This window comes from Pleurodeles waltl, chromosome 7 (assembly GCF_031143425.1).
Source record: "Pleurodeles waltl isolate 20211129_DDA chromosome 7, aPleWal1.hap1.20221129, whole genome shotgun sequence".
Classification (NCBI taxonomy): domain Eukaryota; kingdom Metazoa; phylum Chordata; class Amphibia; order Caudata; family Salamandridae; genus Pleurodeles; species Pleurodeles waltl.
Window position 1 is genome coordinate 580,836,080 of NC_090446.1, and position 23,845 is coordinate 580,859,924.

The 23,845-nt window shown below is 46.4% G+C and overlaps 2 protein-coding genes across 2 annotated transcripts; one reads left to right on the forward strand and one right to left on the reverse strand.

Annotated features, from left to right (window-relative positions):
- Nucleotides 1–1,281: 1,281 nt before the first annotated feature.
- Nucleotides 1,282–9,238, reverse strand: HYLS1 (HYLS1 centriolar and ciliogenesis associated). Its single transcript, XM_069244408.1, has one exon. The coding sequence runs from the start codon at nt 8,210–8,212 to the stop codon at nt 6,917–6,919; it is 1,296 nt and encodes a 431-aa protein (XP_069100509.1). The 5' UTR covers nt 8,213–9,238; the 3' UTR covers nt 1,282–6,916.
- Nucleotides 9,239–9,327: 89 nt separating this feature from the next.
- Nucleotides 9,328–22,299, forward strand: LOC138304400 (uncharacterized). Its single transcript, XM_069244409.1, has 3 exons — nt 9,328–9,409; nt 9,717–9,884; nt 19,494–22,299. Exon 3 carries the CDS (start codon nt 19,547–19,549, stop codon nt 21,338–21,340), a length of 1,794 nt encoding a protein of 597 aa, XP_069100510.1. The 5' UTR covers nt 9,328–9,409; nt 9,717–9,884; nt 19,494–19,546; the 3' UTR covers nt 21,341–22,299.
- Nucleotides 22,300–23,845: the final 1,546 nt, after the last annotated feature.

Genomic DNA, 23,845 nt, shown 5'->3' on the forward strand with positions numbered 1-23,845 from the left:
GGTGCAAGTATTTTTCCGTACAAAACATGTTATGCAATGTGTTTTCTCGTTCATGTTTTTATTCTGCGTGGTCTTTCTCACCAAGGACTAAGATAACGTGGAGGAGGCAGTCAGCAAGATATGGATGTACTAGGATGATGTTTATGGTACGACAGTGAACGGTTTATTTTTGGAAGGGACACCTTGGGAACTTGGCCATTTCAAACGTCTTTCTTTCAAAGCTGACATGAAGTAGCTCTGAATAACAGGGAGTGGGGGTTTTCTAGAACCCTCCCCTCTGACTTGTTTAAGGTATATAAGAGGACCAGGATTGACAGTGGGAGATTCAAAGACTTCGGTCAGGATTTTGAAGTCAAATGCCCGACACCCCATGAGGGTAGCCCTCTCTCTCGCTCTTTTCCGCAGCTGATCTCAGAGTCTACGGCTTGAAGCTACTCAGAGAAAGATGAAGCACCAAATGGGCCCCATAGTGATGAATTTTTACTAATTATTTGCTTTGCATTGTGTATGAAGATATATAGGTATTTGTATCTTTGCATGTATATATTTGGGGTTTATAGATTGACGATTCTTTGTACAAGTTCTCACTTTATTGTTGCGCACATTTTAAAGGTGCACTTTCAGTTGCACGGACCTTCCTTCACAAGCCTTGCAGAGTGATGTCTTCTCCAGACTAAAAAGTGCATTCCAGAGATTCTTTTTTACTCTTTTCAGTGTGTGTATTTTGGCTCAGTCAGCAGTAAAGCGAAACAACTACGCACTCCTCCGACCTCCCACATCTCGATCTATAGACATATGGCAGTCATTTCATGATTATTTACGTACCCTTGATAGTGCCCCTTCGGACTAGATGTACATACCATACACTGCTTTACACTAACTCGTTCCCACTGGCACATTGATCATTTACAATATGGATGTGTATGAATTTTGCTTTTCCACACTGCTAATTGTAATAATGTTTGGAGCTAATGTTTTAACATGCTTCTGTGATGTGATACATGTTCATCTATGATTGTTGACTATGTTTTACTAAACTAAACATTTTTTTTTTTTAAAAAACGCTGGTGATAAATAGCTCCTAAGTACATCATGTTCAATAGGGCTGCTTCAACTGAAAGTTAAAATCTCAAATCCCAAAGCGAATGCTCAGTAGTTTGAGTGTCTACTGAACATATCAATGTACATAACAAGAGAGAGACAGAGAGACAGACATGCATCACTATTTTTTTTATGTCTTTTCTACGTTGTGAACCTAAATCCAAGCCATGGAAGAGCCCCTTTAAAAAGAGAACAGTTTAATATCAGCAAGGGCATCTCAAAAGTAAGGTGCTACACATTTAGCAGTATTTTACAAGTGGAACATCCGAGTGAAATAAGATTAAGAAAATTAATGACCCCCAAACCCTACACAATCTATAGAATACATTTACAACTGACATTTATAGGCCTACAGTCATGCAATTTTGGACATGTAATGGAAATGGGATCAGTACCCATGTCCGCAGGTTTCAATGTTAAAATATAAACATTTCTATATGGTAACAAAAAATGCCTCTTGAATTTGAATGCAGGAACATGTGTACAATTTACATCTTACCTGCCCCACTGCTCTACCAATGGAAAAGGTATTTTCTAACATTCAGAATAACTGATTTTCGGACAAAAAACAGTAAAATATTATTTTGCCAAATGTCCAGCTCTGCCCCGTGCAACCCCCAAAATACACTCCTGACTTCTGCATGCTGCTGCACTCTCATTTTCTGTTGCTGCCATTTTATCTGCAGATTCTCCTGGGATAAATCACTCCTGCAAAAAAAAATAATCTTAAGATTGCTCCTGAGTTGGGGTAAAGACGACCCCTACCCCAAACACAATATTTATGGACCAACTGCTGCTGTCCTATACCCACAGTGCTGTCTCACCCTGGTCCTTCAAAGTACTCAATGGGGGCGCCATTTACCTTTCCCTGTTTGTAATTCTGCTGGAACGTCCTGTGTTTAGTTTTGCCATTCGTATATTGGCACTGTGCCTGGAGTCCGATATTACTTTTGACATCATTTTACTAGTTTAGGAGTTTGGCTATGCCTTTACGCTCGAGTGTTCCTCTCCTCAGGATTATGAAGAATTAGAAAATGACTCATCTGCGGTGCTGTAGGTTCACATCATCTCTGCTTCAAGCTAGGTTACCACCGCCCCAACATGCAACAAACATCAACATTTCACCTGATCAACCACTTGATACAAACACTTGAACGCCTCCCTTGCCACCATAAAGTGCTGCAAGTATTTTGCAAAAAACAAGCTATGGAATTCTGCATAGTTTAGATGGAGAGTTGTTTCTTCTTATAGAAGCAATGCTCAGCACCAGCGAGACCAAAACACCACCCACATTCCATATAACTAGTAATCCTATCTTGGTATTTTTCTAACAATGTTATGGTAAGGTCCTTGGTAGAGAGACTTCGGCTGTGATGGATCTCACTTGAGACCATGACATTTGATAAGCATTCTCCTACACATCCATGTAAGAAGGATCCCAATCCGAGTGTAGGGATTCAACTACCGTGTCCCTGTTGGAGACCCTCGCATCCTATGCATTGTTACCATCACAGATACCCATCAAACAAGACGGAGAAGCTCAAATCTCAGTCGCCCTGCCATCCTCAAAGCATGACCTAACCATTTGTATTTGAGTGATCACTGCAAACACCCCTAAAATGTAATGGCTCAAGTTAGGAACCAGGAGATAGGAGGGTGTCTGTCTGCTCTCTCCATCATAGGCGGTCCTCCATAAGATACCGCAGATGCATGGATGTAGACAAAAAGCACCTATACTTGTATAACAGCATGTTAACTACTGAAATCGCATGACCTGCAAGTCATGCGTTATAATCACAGCACAATTACCGCAGCCTTTTTATTTTACTAATTTATAAATTGAGCACTGCCAGAGATTTATTTTACAGAACTTACCAATATCGAAACTGCGGTATGCAGCACTACATAAAACAAGAGGGATTTAGTGTTGTGGGTGGCATGTCCTCCCATTTGTCTAGCCTCCAAACCTGAGAAAAATGCCAAGGCATGTTCTACATAAAACAGGGTATGAGAGAGAAATGTTTGGTAGTGGGGTGGGGGTGGGGGAGGGTGCTTTCAGGTTTTCCTTTAAGCTTTTAACTTTTCCTTAATTAGCTCTCGCCTCTTGGGTTCAGAGAGGGTATTAGGTGCCATAAAGTCAGCTGTCCCTCACTGAAGTGGAAGTAGGGGGTCACTATGATGGGTTTGGTCTAGCTCTCAAAACCATGTACTAGTCAATAAAAAGCAACTAGGACCAAAACAGCACAGGAATGCCTATGTTGTCGGGCATGTGTGCTCATTCACGCAGAGGTACTGCACAAGAAGGAAATGAGAAACAAATCCACCATTAACTGTAACGTTATGAATAACCATTCTGGTCCAAGTACACATTTCTGGTACTGAAGTTTTCTAGAATTCTGTTTTGCCCCCTAGGTTTTTGTTTAGCTGTTAAAGTGTGGAGGCACAGTGCAATACATTACTGTGGTAATGCTAGAGACAATCAAGTGCTCTAGTACAGGGATAAAAAAATTAATAAAAAATAAAAATAGGCTTTTACGCCTTAACTCACAGATCTCAAATTCAATGTTTAACAGAAACTACCAATCTAAAGACGGGTCTTGCAGTGACTTGGAGATGGCTCTCCAAACACACTATAAGACTTAACCTTGATCAAACCGAATTCCTTCTAGTTTTCTTTTCTCATCCCCATAATTGCATACTAAACTCAACCCCATCAGGAAACACAACATTCATTGTAAGTAAAGCAAAGTCCCTGTGTTTCATATTTGACAACAGTCTGAAGATCTCTCAAATTGCCGCTGAATCAGGAGGGCATTCGTAACCTATAAAGCAGTACAATTTAAGTTCCTAACCTACTTAGTGCACAAACCGCATACTAAGAGGAAGGCAAACACCCAAAAAGCAAGGAGGGATCAGAGCTTGAAATCCTTAAACTTAACAAGTAGAAAACAATTACTCTCTGGTTGAACCCGAAGCTGAAATAGCACCACTGCAGTACTCAGGACTGGCCATTCATTCATCTCCTTTAATGCATGAAGTGCCATCACTAATCTCCTTAGCCTATAGGCCTCCTGTACAAACACATTAACCCCTTCCCTAAAAAAAATTTTTTAAAAACTGATCACAAATATTTTGGTGAATACTATCCTCTCACCTATGATCCTTAACTTCAACATTTCTTCTACAGAACTACTTCTGTACGGATTTTAGACAATATCAAAGACTACGCTCACATAAATATGTATTTCTATCTAGGAGTGTAGTATTTTCCATTTTGACTGCATATGTATTTAGGTATACCTTAACCTGTTTCACACAAAGCCAGTTCTCTAAGTTAATTATACAGCAATTTGATGTTGACCTGACATGGCCACACTATATCATACCATTGATAAATAAGTTAGGAATGCACTTTCTCATGTGCCATACACGTATGTACCCGACCTGCAGCTCCCTTGAGTGGAAGGGAACGAGTAGTCTTCTTAATTAAGAAAAGTAGCAGAAGGATATGGTATATGGGCCACATACCCCAGGTAACTTACCAAGTTGAGATATGGCAGGAACAGTGACATTAAATCCAAGAAAGGCCAATGACCAGACACAAGATGTTCTGTCACCTTCCACAGCAGTCACTGTGACCCTTCTCTCGCACTGAACCAGCTAAGAGATGGTGAGCATGGGGACCACTCAGCCCCATAATGTTCAGCAAGATGTGATATAGTAGAGGTAACGTTTAACCTCATGCACACCAATACTTGCAGATGCAGACATACTCCTCAACCATTAGACCCTTCGACGCATAGCCAATGTGCCCTTTCATCCTAGAACATTCAGCTAGCTGAAATATAACGTGAACAAAGACAATTTAATTTGCAGGCTCACATAAACTCAGACACAGGGCCCTTTCACCCCAGAATTGTCAGAAAGCAGAGACATAGGCATGGGGACCATTAAGAGAATGGACATCTCGGCCTGCCAGAGACACAACTAGCACTACGGCTTTTATACCAAACAATAAAGAGAATAAGGGATGGTGACTTATTTCTGCTGCCACCCTAGGCCAAACACTCAGCTTGCTGAGACATTTCGAGCACAATAACCAATGCTATGCCTGCTTAATAGGATGGCAACCTCACTCCATGCCATCAAAAGCACTGTTTCCAGTGCTTAAACTACAACAGTTACTATCAGGCGTGTCAGTCTAATTAGATCAATAAGGACAAACCAAGGCTCAAACACTCAGAATGCAATAGATGTTGCATGAAAGGCCAGTACTGCTGGAAACAGGGTCTGTGATGCCATGGAGAGAGGTGGGCTCCCTACTGCTGAGACAGAAGACATGATGATCTTTAACCTCCAGGACAGTTGACTAATGCACAGTACTCATCTATCCGCTAACAAAATGATGCCTCTACAGAAAGTAGTATCTGCAAATATTTTATTAAAACACATTTCTTGAAAGGACACACTCATAAAAACAGACAGCACACATCTGAGGAGAGCATCGGCTGAAGGACAGTACAGTGTCCAAGGGTCTATTTAAAAAAGCTCCTCAGAGAAAAGTTTGCAATCAAGCGATTTTAAGACATGAGCATTGATCCAGCTGGCAAAGTTTGAGCACAAGGTTGTATAGTACATTTTGATAATTAAAAAAAAAAGCAAACTTGGAGATTATTGCCTTTGGTCCTCCAGGAAGGTATCTGTCCAGATTTCATTACCTAGTTTATGGGAGACCCCCTGAAAGGAGGACAGAGATTGTGCTTAGGCGTCTGACTATGAGGGGTAAACTGGTAGTAAACATGGCTTGAAGACGTGGGCTGAATATTGTGCAGGATAGGTAACATACAAGATGAGCCAGATTCTTCAGAACCAGGAGGAAGGGTGTGAGGGGGAAATATCTTCAGAGAGGTTACAAAATGGTTTGTGGCCTCTAGTTACCTTCAACCAGTTGTGGTGGGTCTTCAGGAATGGGATTGTGAGACAAGAAACGATTCAGGGTGTCCAGAAAGAACAAATGGTGACTGTCGTCCTTCTGGTGTGAGAAGCATCCCTGGATTAGCTAAGACGACTCCTGCATTATTCAAAATGAAGAAAACATAGTATGAATTTTCAAAGTAAAATGTTGAGAAAGAAACTGAATGTAAGGGGTGAAAGGTTTGAGAAATATTGGGGGAACAAGAAATGTCATGTGACGTGCAAGAGGAAATGTCACGAACCTAGCACAGTGGGGAAATGTCACTGGATCTTCTTACACATGTGATGCTGAGGTGATTCTTCAAGGCCGGATTTAATATACGAGAGACGAAAGTCAATGGAATCTCCGAGAGTTACACAAAATGAGGTTGATCACTGTACTGCAGGAGTAATTTGGAAGTACTGGAAATCCCAGGGGAACAATGCTGTCATAGGTCTTTGGGATGGTGGAAGTCAGAGACACAAAACAAATTCTATATAGGATCTCGAAGGCGACCATAGTAACTGGTGAATCTTTAGAGAATTAGTCTCTTATTCAGGCTGAGACTAAGGTGATATGGTGAGTCTCTGGGGGAGAAATAGTCTGTAAAAGGGAGGAAGTATTATGGAATCTCAAGGAAGACCAATGACTGATCAGACAGCGGGTATTTGCAAAGGAAGAAAAAAAGCGCCTCAAAATATCCAGAAGGCATATGGTTATTTGCTGGATATTCATGGAGAAATGAGTCCCCCCCCCTTTTTTAAGAGAAGACAGGAACCCTCACTGGATACAATGAGAGAAAGGGGTATGTATTTGTACAGAACTACACAATGAACTTAAAATGAGAAGGAAAAAACAAACTTAGTGAGCCTGTGGTATGATTCCATTGACGAGGTCATAGCGGACCCCCCACCGTAAAGCGTACCTCTTCTTCTCAGTGGGCACAACATAACTGTTGGGCACATACACTTGTGCGGGCCTAGAAATCACCTGTGGTGATTTATACAGCATCTGCTCACGTATGCCCCAGCACAGCTCCCTTCGACCTTTCTCCACTGACATCTGCATGGAGTCCCAGCTCTGCTTGTAGTGCATGTACTTAGCCACAGGGTCAGTCCTCTTCCGGTAGCCGTCAATCAGCGGCTCCATTCTAGGACGGATGAATGACTTGTGCCTGTCCCAATCTGTAGGCCGATGGATCCACCTGCTGGACTGCATGTCAGAGGAAAGCGAATCACTGTCAGTTATGGTCTCTCCTTGGAACACTGCTCTAGGCTCCCAGATGTCAGAGTCCGTTTCAGAGATGACTGACTCATCAGAAACTAGGGTCTGGCCATCATGTCTCCTCCGCAGCACTTTCCTCTTCATCACAGGTCGTGGTCCAGGAATATCTTGGGAGCTGCTGCTGCCCTCCGGGCTGTTTGAGAGGGCTATCAGCTGCTCACCTCTCTGGCTGCTCAATCTGGGGGTATTACTAGAACTGGGTGCTGATGGCCAGCGCCTTCCAATGGCCACTGTGTGCTTGCTGTAAGAGTCACTCTGAGGAGCCCCAGTGGGACGAGGGGGCCACTCTGGTTCAGTATTGCCACGGGATTGCCCAGTCACACCAGCACCTCTTGAAGGAGGCTGGTTGGCACTCGGTGCCTGCCAAGACGACAGTTCAGCCCACACTCCCCGTCCTGTATCTGCATTGGCAGCACAATGCTGTGCTGGATCCACAGCATGATCACTTGGAGGACAATGAGTAGATTCTTGCTGTTGGCTGTCTGGTCGCCATGCATCACCAGGCCAAGGATTTTCATCAGACCATGGGTCGCTGGAAGAGGGGGATGTCTCTGATGCGAGTTCGTTCTGGGCACCCCGTGCCATGTCTCCCTCAGGCCCCGGTATCAGCCCAGCACGGCGCTCCATCAGTTGCTCCAAGTCCTGCTTGAACTCCAGGAGCCTCTCACGGGGAATGCCATTGAAACCCAGGAGAGCCAGCTCCCGGCGCAGCTCCTCCTCTGTGATCTCCTGGCGTGCAGTGGGCTGCTCCTCACGAGCCTGCCTCCGCCGACGGCCCCATGTTGGTTCTTGCAGGGGGCTATCAAATCGAACAGCTTGGGTATCTTCTCTTTCACTTGGCTCACAGGGCCTTCCATTTCTTGATGAGGACATGGTTTTGTGTCTGTCCCTTGAGACTATAACACAAATCAGTGGCTTAGGGTCTTGGAGCTACACCAGAACAGTCTTAAGTGCTTCGACCTCAAGACTTTTAAAATCACCCCCAGTATTTCTGTGGACTGATGCTGACGCTTGTTCTTCCTGTAAGTTTTTTCTGCTGGTATCTCCTGGTAAAAGCAGGCATAAGTAGGTGTTTTCTTAGCCTTCGAGGTCTTTATGTTTCAAGTAACCCTGTTTTATCTGCACTCGCCCAATGCAACAAGTTATTTTTGTTCTGCAGTTCCTTATATTGAGAGCCTCTTGTTGAGATTTCTACTTATGGTGCCTCAGTTGGTGTCATCTACTCCCGAGAAAATTGTTAGAAGCCCCTTTTGAGCTGTTTCAATTTCTCGGGCGTCCTGTTAACCTTCCGTTTCGTTGTACTGTTTATTGTTAGCCGTTGACTGGCAGGATGAATTGTTGGTGACTCTTTGATGGTTTTACGACTGTTGCGCTGTCTCGATGACTTGGTAGCACTCTATTAAATGCACTTCTCTTGGTAAAGCCTCAAAGTGTCGAGCTCCGTTCTAAATTCGGTGCTTTGGTGGCTATCTGTCGTTCCTAGACCTCAGCGGCCATTACTGAAGTATAACACTCTGATGTTAGAGGCGATATTACCTTTTGACAACAGTCTGTGGGGTCGCCTGCAAGTCTAGTGCTGAAATATCGGAAATCGTGCCTCTCTTCGCTGGCGGTGGAGCGGTGTGTTGCCGATTGTTTCTGGCTCTCTTCCGCCGAGTCTCCCCGATAGCGTGACTCAACTGTCCTTGTCCGAGCACAGCCCCGTCCCCCTGGCCAGGGACTATCCTGTTCAGCGTCTCCTCCAAAGCTGCTTTATGTCTGTTGCCCTTCCCTCTTTGTCCCCGGCCTCAAGCATCTCGCCTCCCCTCCCTTCAACAGCAGTTTGAGTCTCCCGGGCCGGGCGGCGGGAGCAGGAAGGGGCGGGGCTCCTAGCAACGACCGTGAACCAAACAAACTACACCTCCCGGCATCCCAATGGAGAAGAACTGCGACTGGCACCATTGTTCGTAATAACAACTACGTTTCCCGTCGTTCTCCTGAAAAGAACTACACCTGCCGGCCTCCGTAGTGAAAGAACTAACTTTCATCTATTATTACCTTCCGCATCCGCTCAGAAAGCTAGGAGGAAAGGTCTGTAATACTGTAATTTCCTTAGTAAATTAGTGAGTTTACCAGGCGCGATAAATGGCTGTCGCCGTAGTGTTCGTTTATGGTCCAGTTTATCCCCAAGTGACACATTTTCGTTTGACTTTTTTTGTAGTATTATTGTAGCGCATTACGTTATACTATGTCGTACTTTTTGTTTTAAGACACAGGGAGATAAAGTAATTTACTCTGAGTCACAGGATGCATATTGCCAACATACTCGGTTCAAGCAGGGACTCCTGTATTTTCAACTCTAAATTGCTTTATTTTGTTTTTAATGTGTTTTTGACAGAAATCAAGAAACAGACAAGAGTGCATAACATGCATAGATACTGCAAGAGGCTGTCCAGTGAATGGGAGAAGCCATAATCCAGTACGCATCATCCCGCAGAACCCGTGTCGCAAAGCACACTCCAGCACCCTCAGACGCAGACATTCGGCGGGTTACAGCATATAGCAGGTGACGATCATGTATCAATCCTATTGCCCCAGGAGCGTGAGCTGACCACCGCTATCTCACGCCTGTTCTTCTCCAGGCACAGTGTCAGCCCCCTACCCTCGGTATAACCTGCACATCAATCAATCATAGGTCTTAATGGGGCACCCCAAGCGTGAATAAGTAGGCCTGCGGAGGGCTGAAATGTTGTGGGGGATGAAGCACCTATGGGATCGTAGAATAACAAAGTTCCATCGGGCGAGACGGCAAATTAAACAGGCCACAAAACCAAGAGAGTAAAATTCTGCTTTATTGGACAGGCAACCAGTTCAGAAAACCTTTAACACATTTTACAGATTATAAAACCGAGGCCTCACTAATACACAAACAGTCCTAACACCCCACCCTTAAACCTCCCCCCAAGCAACCCAAAACTTCATAGCAGTCTTCCAGGCGTCAATCTTCCCCCTTCCTTTCCTTTCTTCCCCAGACCTTCTCTGTGACTCCCCGGTGTCTTCTCTGCCATCCCCTACTCTGTAATGACCCCAATCCTTCCTGTTTACTGCGCACAACTTGATTGCCACCTGTCCAGCGATAAACTAATCTTTCAGCACTGCGGGCCTGAACCAACAAAACACAAGCCCAACCACGCAAAATTACTGATGAGGGAGGGAGGGGCCAAAAATCTTTTACCCCCCTGAAGGTTTCTGTCCATAGCGTCTGAATGACGCACTTATTTAGCACAGTTAACAACAACTGTCACTTTGCACCTAGAACCGCACCGCGAGCAGCCAGTCGCAATGTCCCACAGGCCTGGGCTTTACCACCCGCCCGGGGGTGACCACCCAAAGGGTGTCACCCCGAGGTTCCCTCATCGGGCGAGACGGCAAATTAAACAGGCCACAAAACCAAAAGAGTAAAAGGCCGCTTCATTGGACAGGCAAGCAGTTCAGAAAAACCTTTAACACATTTTACAGATTATAAAACCAAGGCCTCACTAATACACAAACAATCCTAACACCCCACCCTTAAAACTCCCCCCTAAACAACACAAAACTTCATAGCAGTCTTCCAGGCTTCAATCTTCCCCCTTCCTTTTCTTTCTTCCCCATGACTCCCCGGTGTCCCCTCTGCCAACCCCTACTCTGTAATGACCCCAATCCTTCCTGTTTACTGCACCACCAGGAAAAACCCTGATAAGGCGTTATTTCCTGCCCCCCCCCCCCCCCCCCCCCCTTTTTGAAAATCCAAAAAAAGGAACAAAATGCCGTAAAAACAGCTGGGCATCACCAAAATGCCAAGTTGGTAAACTGAAGTAGTCATCTGAAAAACAAACCTTTCTTTTACGCACACCATTGTTGAATACCCAGTGTGGATGCTAATTTTTCTCTCACTTCCAGAAGATATAATTTGTTCCCCATGAATTAAAGATGCACCCCATCTTGTCTAAAAATTGAAAATCCTCTCTCTTAATGTCATGGTGCCCCAACCAACCTACTCCCCTTTCTTTACAAAAACGTGACATTTCTCTGTTCACTTTCCATCTTGCCCTTTCCACTGCTGTGTATTTCATTGCCCCTCTCCTCACCCTCTGAGGTACTAGAGCTGTCACTATTAATTTTGTCCCAGCCCAAGACCTACAGATGGTGTCCATATCCTTTTTCATCTCTTTAATCAAGCCTAAACCAGATAGTTGTACTAAATCATTTTCGCTTAAATGTAAAAGAAGAACATCAGGACAAACTCTAACAGGTATCAAATTTGAAAAGCAAGGAAGCAACTGCCCCCATCTCATGCCTCCTTTACCCCACCATTCTATTTTGACTTCCTCACTTCTGAAGCCTAAATTCCTTCCGAACGGTCTGCTGTCCGCTTATTTAGCCGCCCATTTGACAAATGAATGTCCCACTATCCACACTGACATGAATGTCAAATCCGGACCAGCCACACAACCTGAAATGAGAGAAAAATGTTAGGCTGAATGGAAAAAACTAAGCTTCTTCCAGATCCCTAATATAAGAAGGCAGCAATCTGATGACCAGCGACCTAGTTTTTTCAAGTCTCTAATGAAAACCTCAATCTTGCCGCTTCAGATGCTGCCCCTATACGAAAGGGGTGTGTGCCAAAACGCACCGGGTCCAAACCTACCAAACATAGTGCCTCCTCAATACCCCCAAAACTTGCACAGCTATAAGCCATCCTGGTGACTAAACACAAAAACTTCCCTATGCCGAAGTGCCTTAAAACGTACCCAGTTATCTACTGGGCATACTAAGCCTCCAATCCTCAATGACACATTTGCACCTTTTTTTTCTGATCTGTTTTGGATTGTTCAAGAAAAATTCTCACATACTTGCCTGATAGTGTGACATGTTCCTCCCTCAGCCCAGCCTCCTGAGTCTTCCCCAGCAGCTCAGATATTCTGAATGTTCCAAAAAACAACCATGACATGCATAACCTTAACAATGCCTGCTCAAAATACGAAAAACATATCTGCCCAAAACATTTAACAAACGTACCAAAATCGTCATAGATATGGGATCCCTGCTTGAGCGAATAGCCCCTTTCTCCTTTGCCCAACCCTGCAGAAGACTCCTACCCATCTCCCCAGCAGAAGGTTCATAACCCCAGAAAAACTTACCATAAAAACTCAAACCAGCCAATTTACCACAATAGTTGTGGCTGTAATCTATCTGTCAATATTGCTCATTATGAATTACAGCACATCATCTCTCCTTTGCAACCAGCCTTGCTCAGCATAAGGCCTAAACACTGCACCTGTTCCCAAAAACTCCTCCCATGCTCTCCTGTATGCCTTTTTAGTGCTTTCGGCCAATGACATCTCAACCAAGCTTAGCATCCTCATTCTGCTAGCTCCCATACCTCCTTTGGAACTTGTTTTTTCATTAAATCCGCTCCGGGCACCAAACCACGGAATCTCACCCACTGTGAACGAGATAATGCATCTGCTATATTATTGTTCACGTCTGGTACATGTTTGGCTCTAAACACAATGTTGAACATCAAACAACCCAGTATAAACCGTTGTAGCATTTTTAAAGAGTATCCTATCCTTGACCTGCTGTCCATTAACCAAATCTACAACTGCCTTGTTGTCCACATTGAAAGTAACTGTCTTATTCTCCAGATCCTTCCCCCAAACTGCTAGAGCAACCAACAAAGGAAAAAATTCTAAGAAAGCAATGCTTCTTTTCCCCGTCAACCATTCTCCAGGTCACTTCTCCGCACACCATTTCCCATCCCAGAACACCCCGAAGCCTTTATCTGCTGTTGCGTCTGAAAAAATTTAGACTGCTTACACAAAGTCCTCATCAGGCAGCCAGATGGTTCTTCCATTAAAACCTCTCAAAAAGGCTAACCATACAGTAAAGTCCACACAGAAGCCAGCTATGATTCTTACTCTGTGATGTGGCAAACTAACTCCTGCCATTGAAAAACCCAGCCGTCTGCAAAAAGACCCACCGGCTCCTACCACTTTACAGGCAAAGTTGAGTAGACCCAACAGACGTTGTATTTGATGCAATTGTAACTTGGCAGCTTGAACTGCTTCTTCCAAAACTTCAATAATCTCTTAAACCTTGCCATGCGGAAGCCTTGCTTCCATTTGAACTGTATCCAATTCAATACCTAGGTAAACCAAACGAGTACTAGGGCCTTCAGTCTTCTCTTGAACTAAGGGAACCCCAAATTCTCCTGCCATGTCTTGAAATTGTTTCAAAGCTGCTGCACACTCACCACTACCATTTGCTCCAACCTCCAGAAAATCATCCAAATAGTGTGTGATCAGCTCTCCACCTGACGAATATGTAAAACACCACTGCAAAAAAGTACTGAAAGATTCAAACAGGCTACAAGAAATAGCGCAACCCATTGGTAGCACTTTGTCTACATAAATCTGGTTCTCAAATTGAATCTCCAGCAATGGGAAATCTAAAGGATGTACCAGCAATAAACGAAAAGCTGATTTAATATTGCATTTAGCCATTCCAGCCCCAGGACCTACTGTTTGCACAAGAGCCAATGCCACATCTACTGATGCAAATTGAACCGCTGCATCTGCTCTTGCAATATAATCATTAACAGATGAACCTTCTGGCCATGAAAGATGAAGAATCATCCTGAATTCCCCTTTGTTCTTTTTTGGTACAACTTCCAAAGGAGATACCATCAGATTCATTAAGGGCCAATAAGGGAAAGGACCTGCCATTCTGCCTTAAGCGACCCTTGCTCAGTTTTTCTCTTATTATGTGATGGTGTTTCTTTGCTGATTTCAAATTATCGGCAAACCTCCTAGTTCTCGGGCCCTGGTAACCTAACCTAAAGCCCTGTCTAAACCCCCATTCCAGCTTCACTTTATCCTCTCTGTTGGGGTACAATTTATACAGTAATTTAAAATGTCCAGTTTAATAGGAGTAAAAGCCCTTTTGTCCAAATTGAATGGATCCCCCCATCCCCCCCTGCGTGAAAACCACCTTGTTCTCCAAAGCTTTGTAACACTGCATGTTTCCCTCCACACTTAGAGCATTCATGTTTGTATCTGCATGGGTTTCTTGGACAGTATCCCCTATTAAAACCCCATCTCGCTCCTGAATTGATATTTTGGCCATATCCCCCCACACCCGGGTTCCCAAGAATAGTCAGAGACTGCACAGCCAACCCACTAGCAATGTGCATCGTAGACAGTGGCCGCTGTGGATACATCCACTGAACCCATAGCTCATTGTCAACTTCACCGTATGGTTTTCCGGGTAATAACACCATCTTCACTCTGAACTCCTCATCATAATGCATCCATGCAAAACTGCCAAACTCTATGCTAGATTTCCTGATCGTGTCAATGTATTTAAAAACAGCTACCGCCCTCTCAGGAAATTTTTCGCAATAAACGCTTGCGAATATCAAGAATGCTGACGACCATGTCTCAATTGTAGTTGGAACCCTAGGTCTCCTTGCTAACTCCCAAACCTCTTCTCTAGATCCCTCTTTTGATTGTATTTCACAATGTAAAAGTTTATATACGTCCATAAATTCGCCATTCCGGATCTTTTCTTTTGTCCCTACACTCAAATGTGCTCCCAAAGGCATGGATAACCCAGTGTAAGGTATCCTTTTCAAACCTTCTGCTTTGCTCTTTGTACCATCTTCTTCAACTTTACCTTTCTTCTGCTCTTGTTCCCCACTCTTTTCCCCGCCTGTACCATTGGATACTTCTTTTTTTCCTGTGTCTGCCACTTGTGTACCCGTTGTGTCATCTTCCACTTCTAATTCGGTACCCACACTCTTATCTACTGAATATTTAAAAATGATTCTGTGTGTACCCGGAACCTCATCCCGTAATTCATGTGTCCCCCCCCCCCCCCCCAACTGCACCATCATTGTTTCTCACCTGTATTAAATTTAGCTCTTGTGTCCATCCCGGAGCTGTGCCCCTCTGTCTTCCCATGCAATCTCTTAACACCCGACTCTTTTTTGTCTGTTCCACTTCCTTGTAAACCTGTAAATATAATCCTTGGACAGCGATTTAGCATCCCCCAGGCCCTTTTGTTGCAAAAAATTATTTTCTCTCCCCTTCTTTACACCAATTTGGAATCTCCCCTTCCTCCAAATCTTCGCTGTCATCCTCATAGTCCAATTCACACACTTCCACATCATCCTGCCCCACAAAACTTGTTCCTGGGCATTCCCCATCCCCTACCCCCATCAAACTTCTTCGAATCAATATTCTTCTTTTTTACCACAGCTGAATGCGTTTTATATTCCCTTGTTGTCGGGACGGTTGCTCCGAACCTCTCCCTCACTTCCTGCCGGTTCTCCCAAGACGTCCCAAACTTGGCCGGCTGGTCCTCGCTACATTTACCTTTGATATGCAGCATTTTCCCACCGACGCCATGTAAGTCGCCACAACCTACAAGGACTGTGGCCTTTAATTTGTCTCTCTCTAGGTACTCCTTACACCCAGCTCTAGGTAAAGACACCCCAAGCCATTTATCACCCACAAACTGTGGAGCCTCTACCTTATGATTCTCTACTGACCCATCTGTAATGCTCCCTGAAATCATTCCTGACTTACTCTCTGCTTCTGAATATACATTTCCAATTTCCCCTCCGAGAATTACCTCCTTTGTCTCAATTGTAAGGCTTTTATTGTTTTGTAAATCACGTTCGGCCCAAACGGGCCTTATGGGAATTCCCTCTCAAAACCAGCATCGCCCAGCGTTTAATTGGAGCGTTGTAATAGATTCCTAAAAATAGGAATCTTCATTCTTGTTGATTGCCCCAGCGTGTTGCCAGGCAACTGTACTTTATCAGGCAAATTTCCGTGTTTGACTTCAGGCCTTTACAACTCAGTGGGCGGGGCTGCCATAACTTTCTGGACCTTGCTGTCCCTTTCCTCAACGTGATCCTCAGAGGCCCGCCTCTCCTTTGGAGGCTTCACCCCTGACACATTTGAAGTACTTGCGCGGCCGTGCGCCTCTTCTACTGCGCGTGACGGTAACAATTTAAAACCGTCTGACTCGGTAAGTGTAGACTCTTTCCTTAGTTTGCCCTTATGCTCCCCTAGGAAACGAGCATTCGTATTTTTAACTAAACGCTGTTGCGGCGGTGAACAAGCAAGCACAGCCGCCGCCACACCCCCAACCGCAGTACGTCTAGGGCGTTCAAAACCAACCCAGGCGTGGGATAAAACACCTGGCTGGATAAGGTCATCCCTCCCCGCCTCACAGATTACCCTGAGGGCTTACCTAACTGCTGTCGCTTTATCCGTCATAACAAAATAATTTTATAATGATTCCAAAATATTTTTACCCTCCTGAAGGTTTCTGGCCACAGCGTCTGAATGACACACTTCTTTAGAACGGTTAACAACAACTGTCACTTTGCACCCGGAACCGCACTGCAAGCCGCCAATCGCAATGCCCCACGGGCCTGGGCTTGACCACCCGGCCGAAGCTGCCCGGTGGTGAACACTCAAAGGGTGTCACCCCCAGGAGCCCTCAGTTGCTCATTGCAGGAAAGCACACTCTTAAGCCATATCTGAACAGTGGGGGATCGCTCCCTGCCCCACACACTAGCAACACACCGTATGGCCTGCAGGAGGACGATATAGATAAAGCAGTGCTTAATTTGTAAATAAAAACGTGTCGTGCCCAGAGCCCACCTCTTAAACATGCGGCTGCTGCAATTAAACGTGCGAACACGGAATATGGAATCTTGAAGCCATCTCGGGCCTCTTCAATCTATTTAAAGCCACTCCCAGCCCCTTCAGCTCACTCTAGCAGCTTCTGCTTTCTCCCATTGGGACGCTTTTTCGTTTTCTCTTCCTCCGTCTTTCCCATCTGTGTCTATTGCTCACTATAAATGCTTGAGGCAGAAAAAGAAGTGCTGGTGCTCTGCACCAGAAACAACAAGTACAAATTAAGCACTTAAGGATCCTGACGACCTGTTCTACGTACATGGTGCACCCGAGCAGGACCACCTTCGGCCAGGGCATCAGACTGGGATCTGCCATACCAGCCAAAATACGGAACACTTCTTCCCAGTAAGCACAAATCCGTGGGCAGCACCGGGCCATATGGATAAAATCTTAGAGTGACCAGACGTCCTGGATTTCCCAGGACAGACCCGGTTTTCAGAGGACTGTCCCATTGTCCCAGCACCTTTGTCCATTTTACATATTTGTCCCATTTTTGAGGGCAAAGGACAGGTCAACCTGCCAATGCTTTTGTCAATTTTAAATAAATTTCCCGGTTTAAATCTGGTCACCCTATAAGGTCTGCCTCTGCCGCCACATATCTTTTTCTATGAGAGTCAGTTCATAGCTTTAACTGGTAAAGCTTAAGGGGTGTATGGTATATGCAGTCCAGAAATTTAAAATTTAGTCAAAGTCGGCGACTTTAGGAAGAGCTCTCCTATCTGACTGCAGCAATAAGAGCATTCTTTATCAGAGATCACGATTCCCAGGTTTGCAGAAAAAGTATATACCTGGGCTGTAAATGTAGGGGAAAGAAAGGCGCTCAAAGGCTGAGTTAGGCACAGTGTATAGAAACAGTGCACTCACAGGGGTTCCCCCAGGCTCCTAATCAGTTTACAAAGTAAACAACAGAGACAATGAAGCATGTGTGAGGCACTTGTCCTAAACGAACTACATTAATTAAAAAAAATGTACAATGAAATATCTGCTTTCAAAATTATAATAAGTAGTTTTTGCTAGAAGTCCACAAAGAAATAAGCATATATACCACTCCTAAAATATTAACCAGACCTTGTATTTTATTCATGAAAAACTAATTGAACCATAAAGTGGTGACACTTCCTCAGTAGGATATAATGAGTTCAGATAATGAAATTAGCTTTAGATATTTGAGGACCTTATGAGAATCTGCCTAGATGTAAAGTTTATGCTCTTGTTTTAATTGATTATTTTTCCATATGGGATGAGGTCGAATGGGTGTCTCAACCTTCTACTGACAGTGCTATTTGTTTTTTGAAAGAATCTTTCTTTATGGAAGGGTTACAATCTTACATTACCACTGACAATGGTAAACAATTTACATCAGAGAGATTCCATAATTTTATAAAGGACAATGATATCGTCACTATGGCCCTCATTACAACATTGGTCGTAAATGCTGCCTATCGCGGTGCTGATGGCCGGCAACATACCGTGACCGCGGCGGTATACCGCTACGGGTATTATGACCCACACAGAGAAATCTGCCACTATACAGACACCCACCCAAGTCCGCCAGCCCAAAGGTCATTGATAAACTGGCGGTACCAAGACCCACACCGTTACGCCAACAGTAATACGCCCACAGTATCAGGACCCACGAATCACCTCAGCGGTTTTTCAATCTTTCAACCGCAGTAAACCATTGGCGGTACACACCGCCGCGCTCAAAATAAACACACTTACAAAACTTCACCACATTGGACAATTCAAACTACACACACCTGACCCACATACACCCACCATACCCACACACCCATTCCACTATAAAACACACACCCAAATTATCCGCAACCCTTTACGAGCCAAAGAATTTGACAACTGAGAGAGAGACAAGCCAGGAGCACCCACCCAATCTGAGCCACAGAACACCATCACCCATCCACCATCCACGCACCTCACAGCAAACACAACAGCACATCACCCCACACATGCTCACACTTACCACTCACACCACATCCATGGCACCCCAAAGACACCCCAGGTTTTCAGAGGAGGAGCTAAGGGTCATGGTGGAGGAAATCATGCGGGTAAAGCCAGAGCTATTCAGATCACAGGTGCAGCAGATGTCCAGGGCGAACATGGAAGGATAGGTCCCTTTTTGGGCAGGCTCTGAAGCACTCCAACCCCAATGGTGTTAGTGGGCATCTCCTACTGGTCAGGGCCCTGTTTGTTTCAGGTTTGCAGCTGATGGCGTTATGTTATGTACCCCATGGGCTGGTGACTATCTTTCTAACTGGTAGTGCATGGCCTAGTGCATAGGGCTGCTCCCTGTGTTTTGTGTACGCCAACAGTGGTAGTGTTGTTGCTGGCATTGACCAAGTGTATCCTCTGTCTCTCCCCCCCTTTTTGTTTTGTCACCCTGTCCTTGTGTGTATTAGCATCATCTGGCGGAGGAGCAGAGGCACCGGCAACAGAGGGAGCTGCATTCCACATGGGCCTGGAGGCCGAATCCACTGATGGTGAGGGCACCAGTGGGATGGAGGGCGAGGGGAGCACCACAACAGAGACAGGAGGGGACACTACAGACAGCGACTCCTCCTCCGATGGAAGCTCTCTGGGGGTGGCGGACACCTGTGTGCCCACCCCAACAACAGTTACAGCCGCCACCCCCCCTACCAGCACCACCCTCCCAGCAGCCCCTCAGCGTGTTTCCCGTGCCTGCTCACCCAGGAGAATGGGCATCTTCTTCGCCCCAGGCACCTCAAGCCCTGCCCCAGTCAGCCCTGCTGCCCTCAGTGAGGAGGCTGTTGACCTCCTGAGATCCCTCACTGTTGGGCAGTCAGCCATACTGAATGCCATCCAGAGTGTCGAGAGGCATTTGCAACAAACAAATGCATACCTGGAGGGCATTCACTCTGGCATGGCGGCCCAACAGAGAGAAGTTGAGGCTCTGGCCTCCGCACTGATGGCAGCCATTGTCCCTGTATACAGCCTCCCCCCTCCAGCTTCCTCTACCCAGTCCCAATCCCCTCAACCCCAGCCTATCGAAAGCACACCTTCAGACCAGCATTCACCCATATCAACACACAGAAGTGGCTCCGGCAAACACAAGCACCACACTTCATCTCACAGGCACTCACACAAGCACCATCCCCATACAGACACACCAACATCCGCTGACTTCACTGTGTCCCCCTCCACCTCGTCATCCACCTCCCTCCCAGTTGCATCTCCACTCACACCTGCATGCACTACATCCTCATCCACTGACTCCATCACCAGCACGCCCATCACTACACACCCCTCACTGGCAGTCACCACCACCACATCCATGAATACGCCCCCTGTGTCCTCTCCCACAGTGTCTGTGACCCCTCCTCCCAAAGTACACAAACGCAAGCACACACCCACCCAACAGCCATCCACCTCCCAACAGCATCCAGCTCATGCACCTGCACCCAAACACAGCAGACTGACACCTCCTACAACCACTCCCTCTTCCTCCACTCCTGAACCTTCACCCTCTTCCCGATCCAATGTCCCTAAGAATCTCTTCCTAGCAAACATTGATCTCTTTCATACCCCTCTCCCCTGTCCTTCACCTCGGGCTAGGGTGGCCAAAACCCAGCCCAGCACCTCAGCCACCAAATCCACGTCCGATGTGGTGTCTGCAGCTGTCAGAGGCTCAAAGGGGGCACCCATCAGCCCAGCCAGTGTGCCACCAACCCCTGCCAAGGGCAAGAACATTCCGCCACCTGGCAAGGTGAAGAAGGGGACAACATCCAGCAAGAGGAAGGAGCCACAACCATCCAGCAAGCCCACCTCAAAGACTCCAGCTGCCAGACCCAAGGTGACACCACCATCTGCCAAGGGCAGGAAGGGGCACAAAACACCAGCCAAGGCACGTCAGCAGTCCGAGCCTGCAGGTGAAGGCCTGGTGGCTACCAGCACAACCGCTAGCACCGCCACCTGCAACGCTGCCAGCAGCACGACCTGCACCGCCGCAGGCACCGCTGCAAGCACCACTACTGTCAGCAGCAGCAGCCCCAGTGGGCAGCTGTCCGAGGCTGCAGGAGAAGGGCTGGAGCCTCCCCCCACCACTGGCAGTACCAGCATCTGCACAGCGGCCAGCACCGCCACCTGCACCACCGCAAGCACCGCCACCTGCACCACTGCCAGAAGCAGCAGCAGCCCCAGTGGGCAGCTGTCCGAGGCTGCAGGAGAAGGGCGGGAGTCCCCACCCACCACTGGCAGCACCAGCACTACCTCCACTGTGCAGCCGTAGCCGGCGGCGGATGGACTGTAGTCCTCCCTCCATGGACTATCATGAATCCTGGTTACTGCAAATCTCGTGGCTGTGACCTGGCACCCCCCATGTGCTGCATCACTGGGAACCAAGCCCCCCCCCCCACCAAAGAACCAGTGGAGAAAGGCATCCACTCACCCTATCCTTGGCAGGATGAAGCACACTGGGCACCAAGCCCCCTCCAGAACCAGTGGAGAAAGGCATCGACTCACCCTATCCTTGGCAGGATGAAGCACACTGGGCACAAAGCCTCCTCCAAAACTAGTGGAACATGTCACCCACTTGAGATACTGTGGCTTTGCACTCCCCAGGACCACGCAGTGGGCAAACCACCCACTTGAGAGACTTGGTAGACTGTGGCTTTGCACTCCCCAGGACCAAGCAGTGGGCAAACCACCCTCTTGAGAGACTTGAGAGACTGTGGCTTTGCACTCCCCAGGACCAAGCAGTGGGCAAACCACCCTCTTGAGAGACTTGAGAGACTGTGGCTTTGCACTCCCCAGGACCAAGCAGTGGGCAAACCACCCTCTTGAGAGACTTGAGAGACTGTGGCTTTGCACTACCCAGGACCAAGCAGTGGGCAAACCACCCACTTGAGAGACTGTGGCTTTGCACTCCCCAGGACCAAGCAGTGGACAAACCACCCACTTGAGAGGCTTGAGAGACTGTGGCTTTGCACTCCCCAGGACCAAACAGTGGGCATGTAGCCCCCTCCAGGAGTAGTGGCGTAGTACCATCTTCTGGCTGAGGTGCCCCCCTCCCCCTTTCCCCTGAGGTGCCTGTGGGCTTGGCCTATGTGTTATAGCCCAGTGGGCCACGGACTATTTTTGTGTGGACATTGTCCCTCATTTTGTATATGTTGTATATATTGTACATACTGCTTATTTACTTATGTACGTATTTCTCTAGATTTCTAATATTACACTCATTTGACTCCATTCCTTTTGTCCTTGCGTTATTCCAGAGGGTTACGGGGTGTATATGTAATGTTGTAGCATGTGTTTGTGTGTATGGTGTTGGGGTGGGGATGTTGCGTTTGTGTGTCACTCTCTTTTTCCTCCCCCCTCCCCTGTGTAGGTGCAGTACTCACTGCGGTCGTCATCGCCGATGCTGGTACTCGTGGTATATGAGAAGATACACCAGCATGGGTAACACCTGTAGTTCGGGCTCCACGGCGTCCTGGTTCTTCCTTGAGTGTCGCGAGGTGAGTGGCTTCACTTCAAAGTACTGTTTCTGCCGTGCTTTTGATGGCATTGGTACCACCTTGGAAAAGCTGGCGGATGGGCGGGTTGTAATGGGGTGGGCCGTACATTGTCTTCCGCTTGTCTGTTGGCGGTTACCACCGCAGTGTTTGTTGCTACCGCCGTGGCGGTCAGAGTGTTAGAGTGGCTGCATGTTTTGGTGATTTCCGCTGTGGTCATAATTCCATTTCTTTTATCACCGGCCTGTTGGCGGTATTACCGCCGCTTTAGCACCGACCGCCAGGGTTGTAATGAGGGCCTATATTCTCCAAATATAAATGGACTAGTTGAAAGGTTCAACAGGGTTATTGTAGAACCTGTACAAGCTGCTTTGGCCAACAAACTTGGCGTCAAAGAATTTGTTGAGGAAAACATCTGGGCCTACCAAACGTCTCCTAACTTAACTATGGGGTTGTGACTGGTTCTGTAATAATGGAGACTTTCATACATATGGTATGAGTTTAGAATGGTTTCTTTTTATTGCTTTCTTTCCTCTCTTTTGCTTTCTCTTTCTCAATATTGACAGTCTATGGGCTATTGTCTGAAACTCTTCCTCAAGCTTTTCCGGTTCTTGGCTTTCTTTGTTCCTTAGTCCTTTCTTGTAGTTGGTTATCTGGGAGGCCAGCTGCGGAGGTTACATGGGAGAAGAAAAGAAGAAGCTGTTTTAGAAGGTATGTATTCCTCCCTGTGTCTTTCCTTTTCCCTTTCCTGTCTTCTCTTCTTTATTGTTTTATATCTGCTGGCTGTCTCTTTTCTTTCTGTCTGTCTCCCCGCTCTCTTTTACTGGTCTATTTTCAGCAGTTCTCTTCCTTACTCTTCTTTCTCACCCTGTGCTATTATTTGATTTAGTCTCTTTCTTAATATTGTTTTTCATCCTTTATAAATGAGAACAAAACCAAACCAAAATGTTCTTGTCTGTTTCCCCTCCGTTTCCGTGCCTTTCTTTCCTTTCTACGATCCTCGGTTATATTGTGTTTATCTTTTCTTATATTTTAACGTGCCTGGTGCTCAGAATTGTGTGTTTCATTCCTTCGTACTCCCCCGTCTAGCCCACCTCCCCCCGCTTCATCCCTCCATACCCTTCTCCCCGTATCCCTTTCCTGATGAGTCCCGTACCTGAATGGGCCACGTTCTTCCCCGACCGTGGCCGGCCTCTGCGCGTCTTCTCCCTCAATTGGATTGCTGCTCTGGACTGCCGTCCTCCTCCAGCGCGTCTGTGTCTCGAGTTGCCAGGGATTCGTCC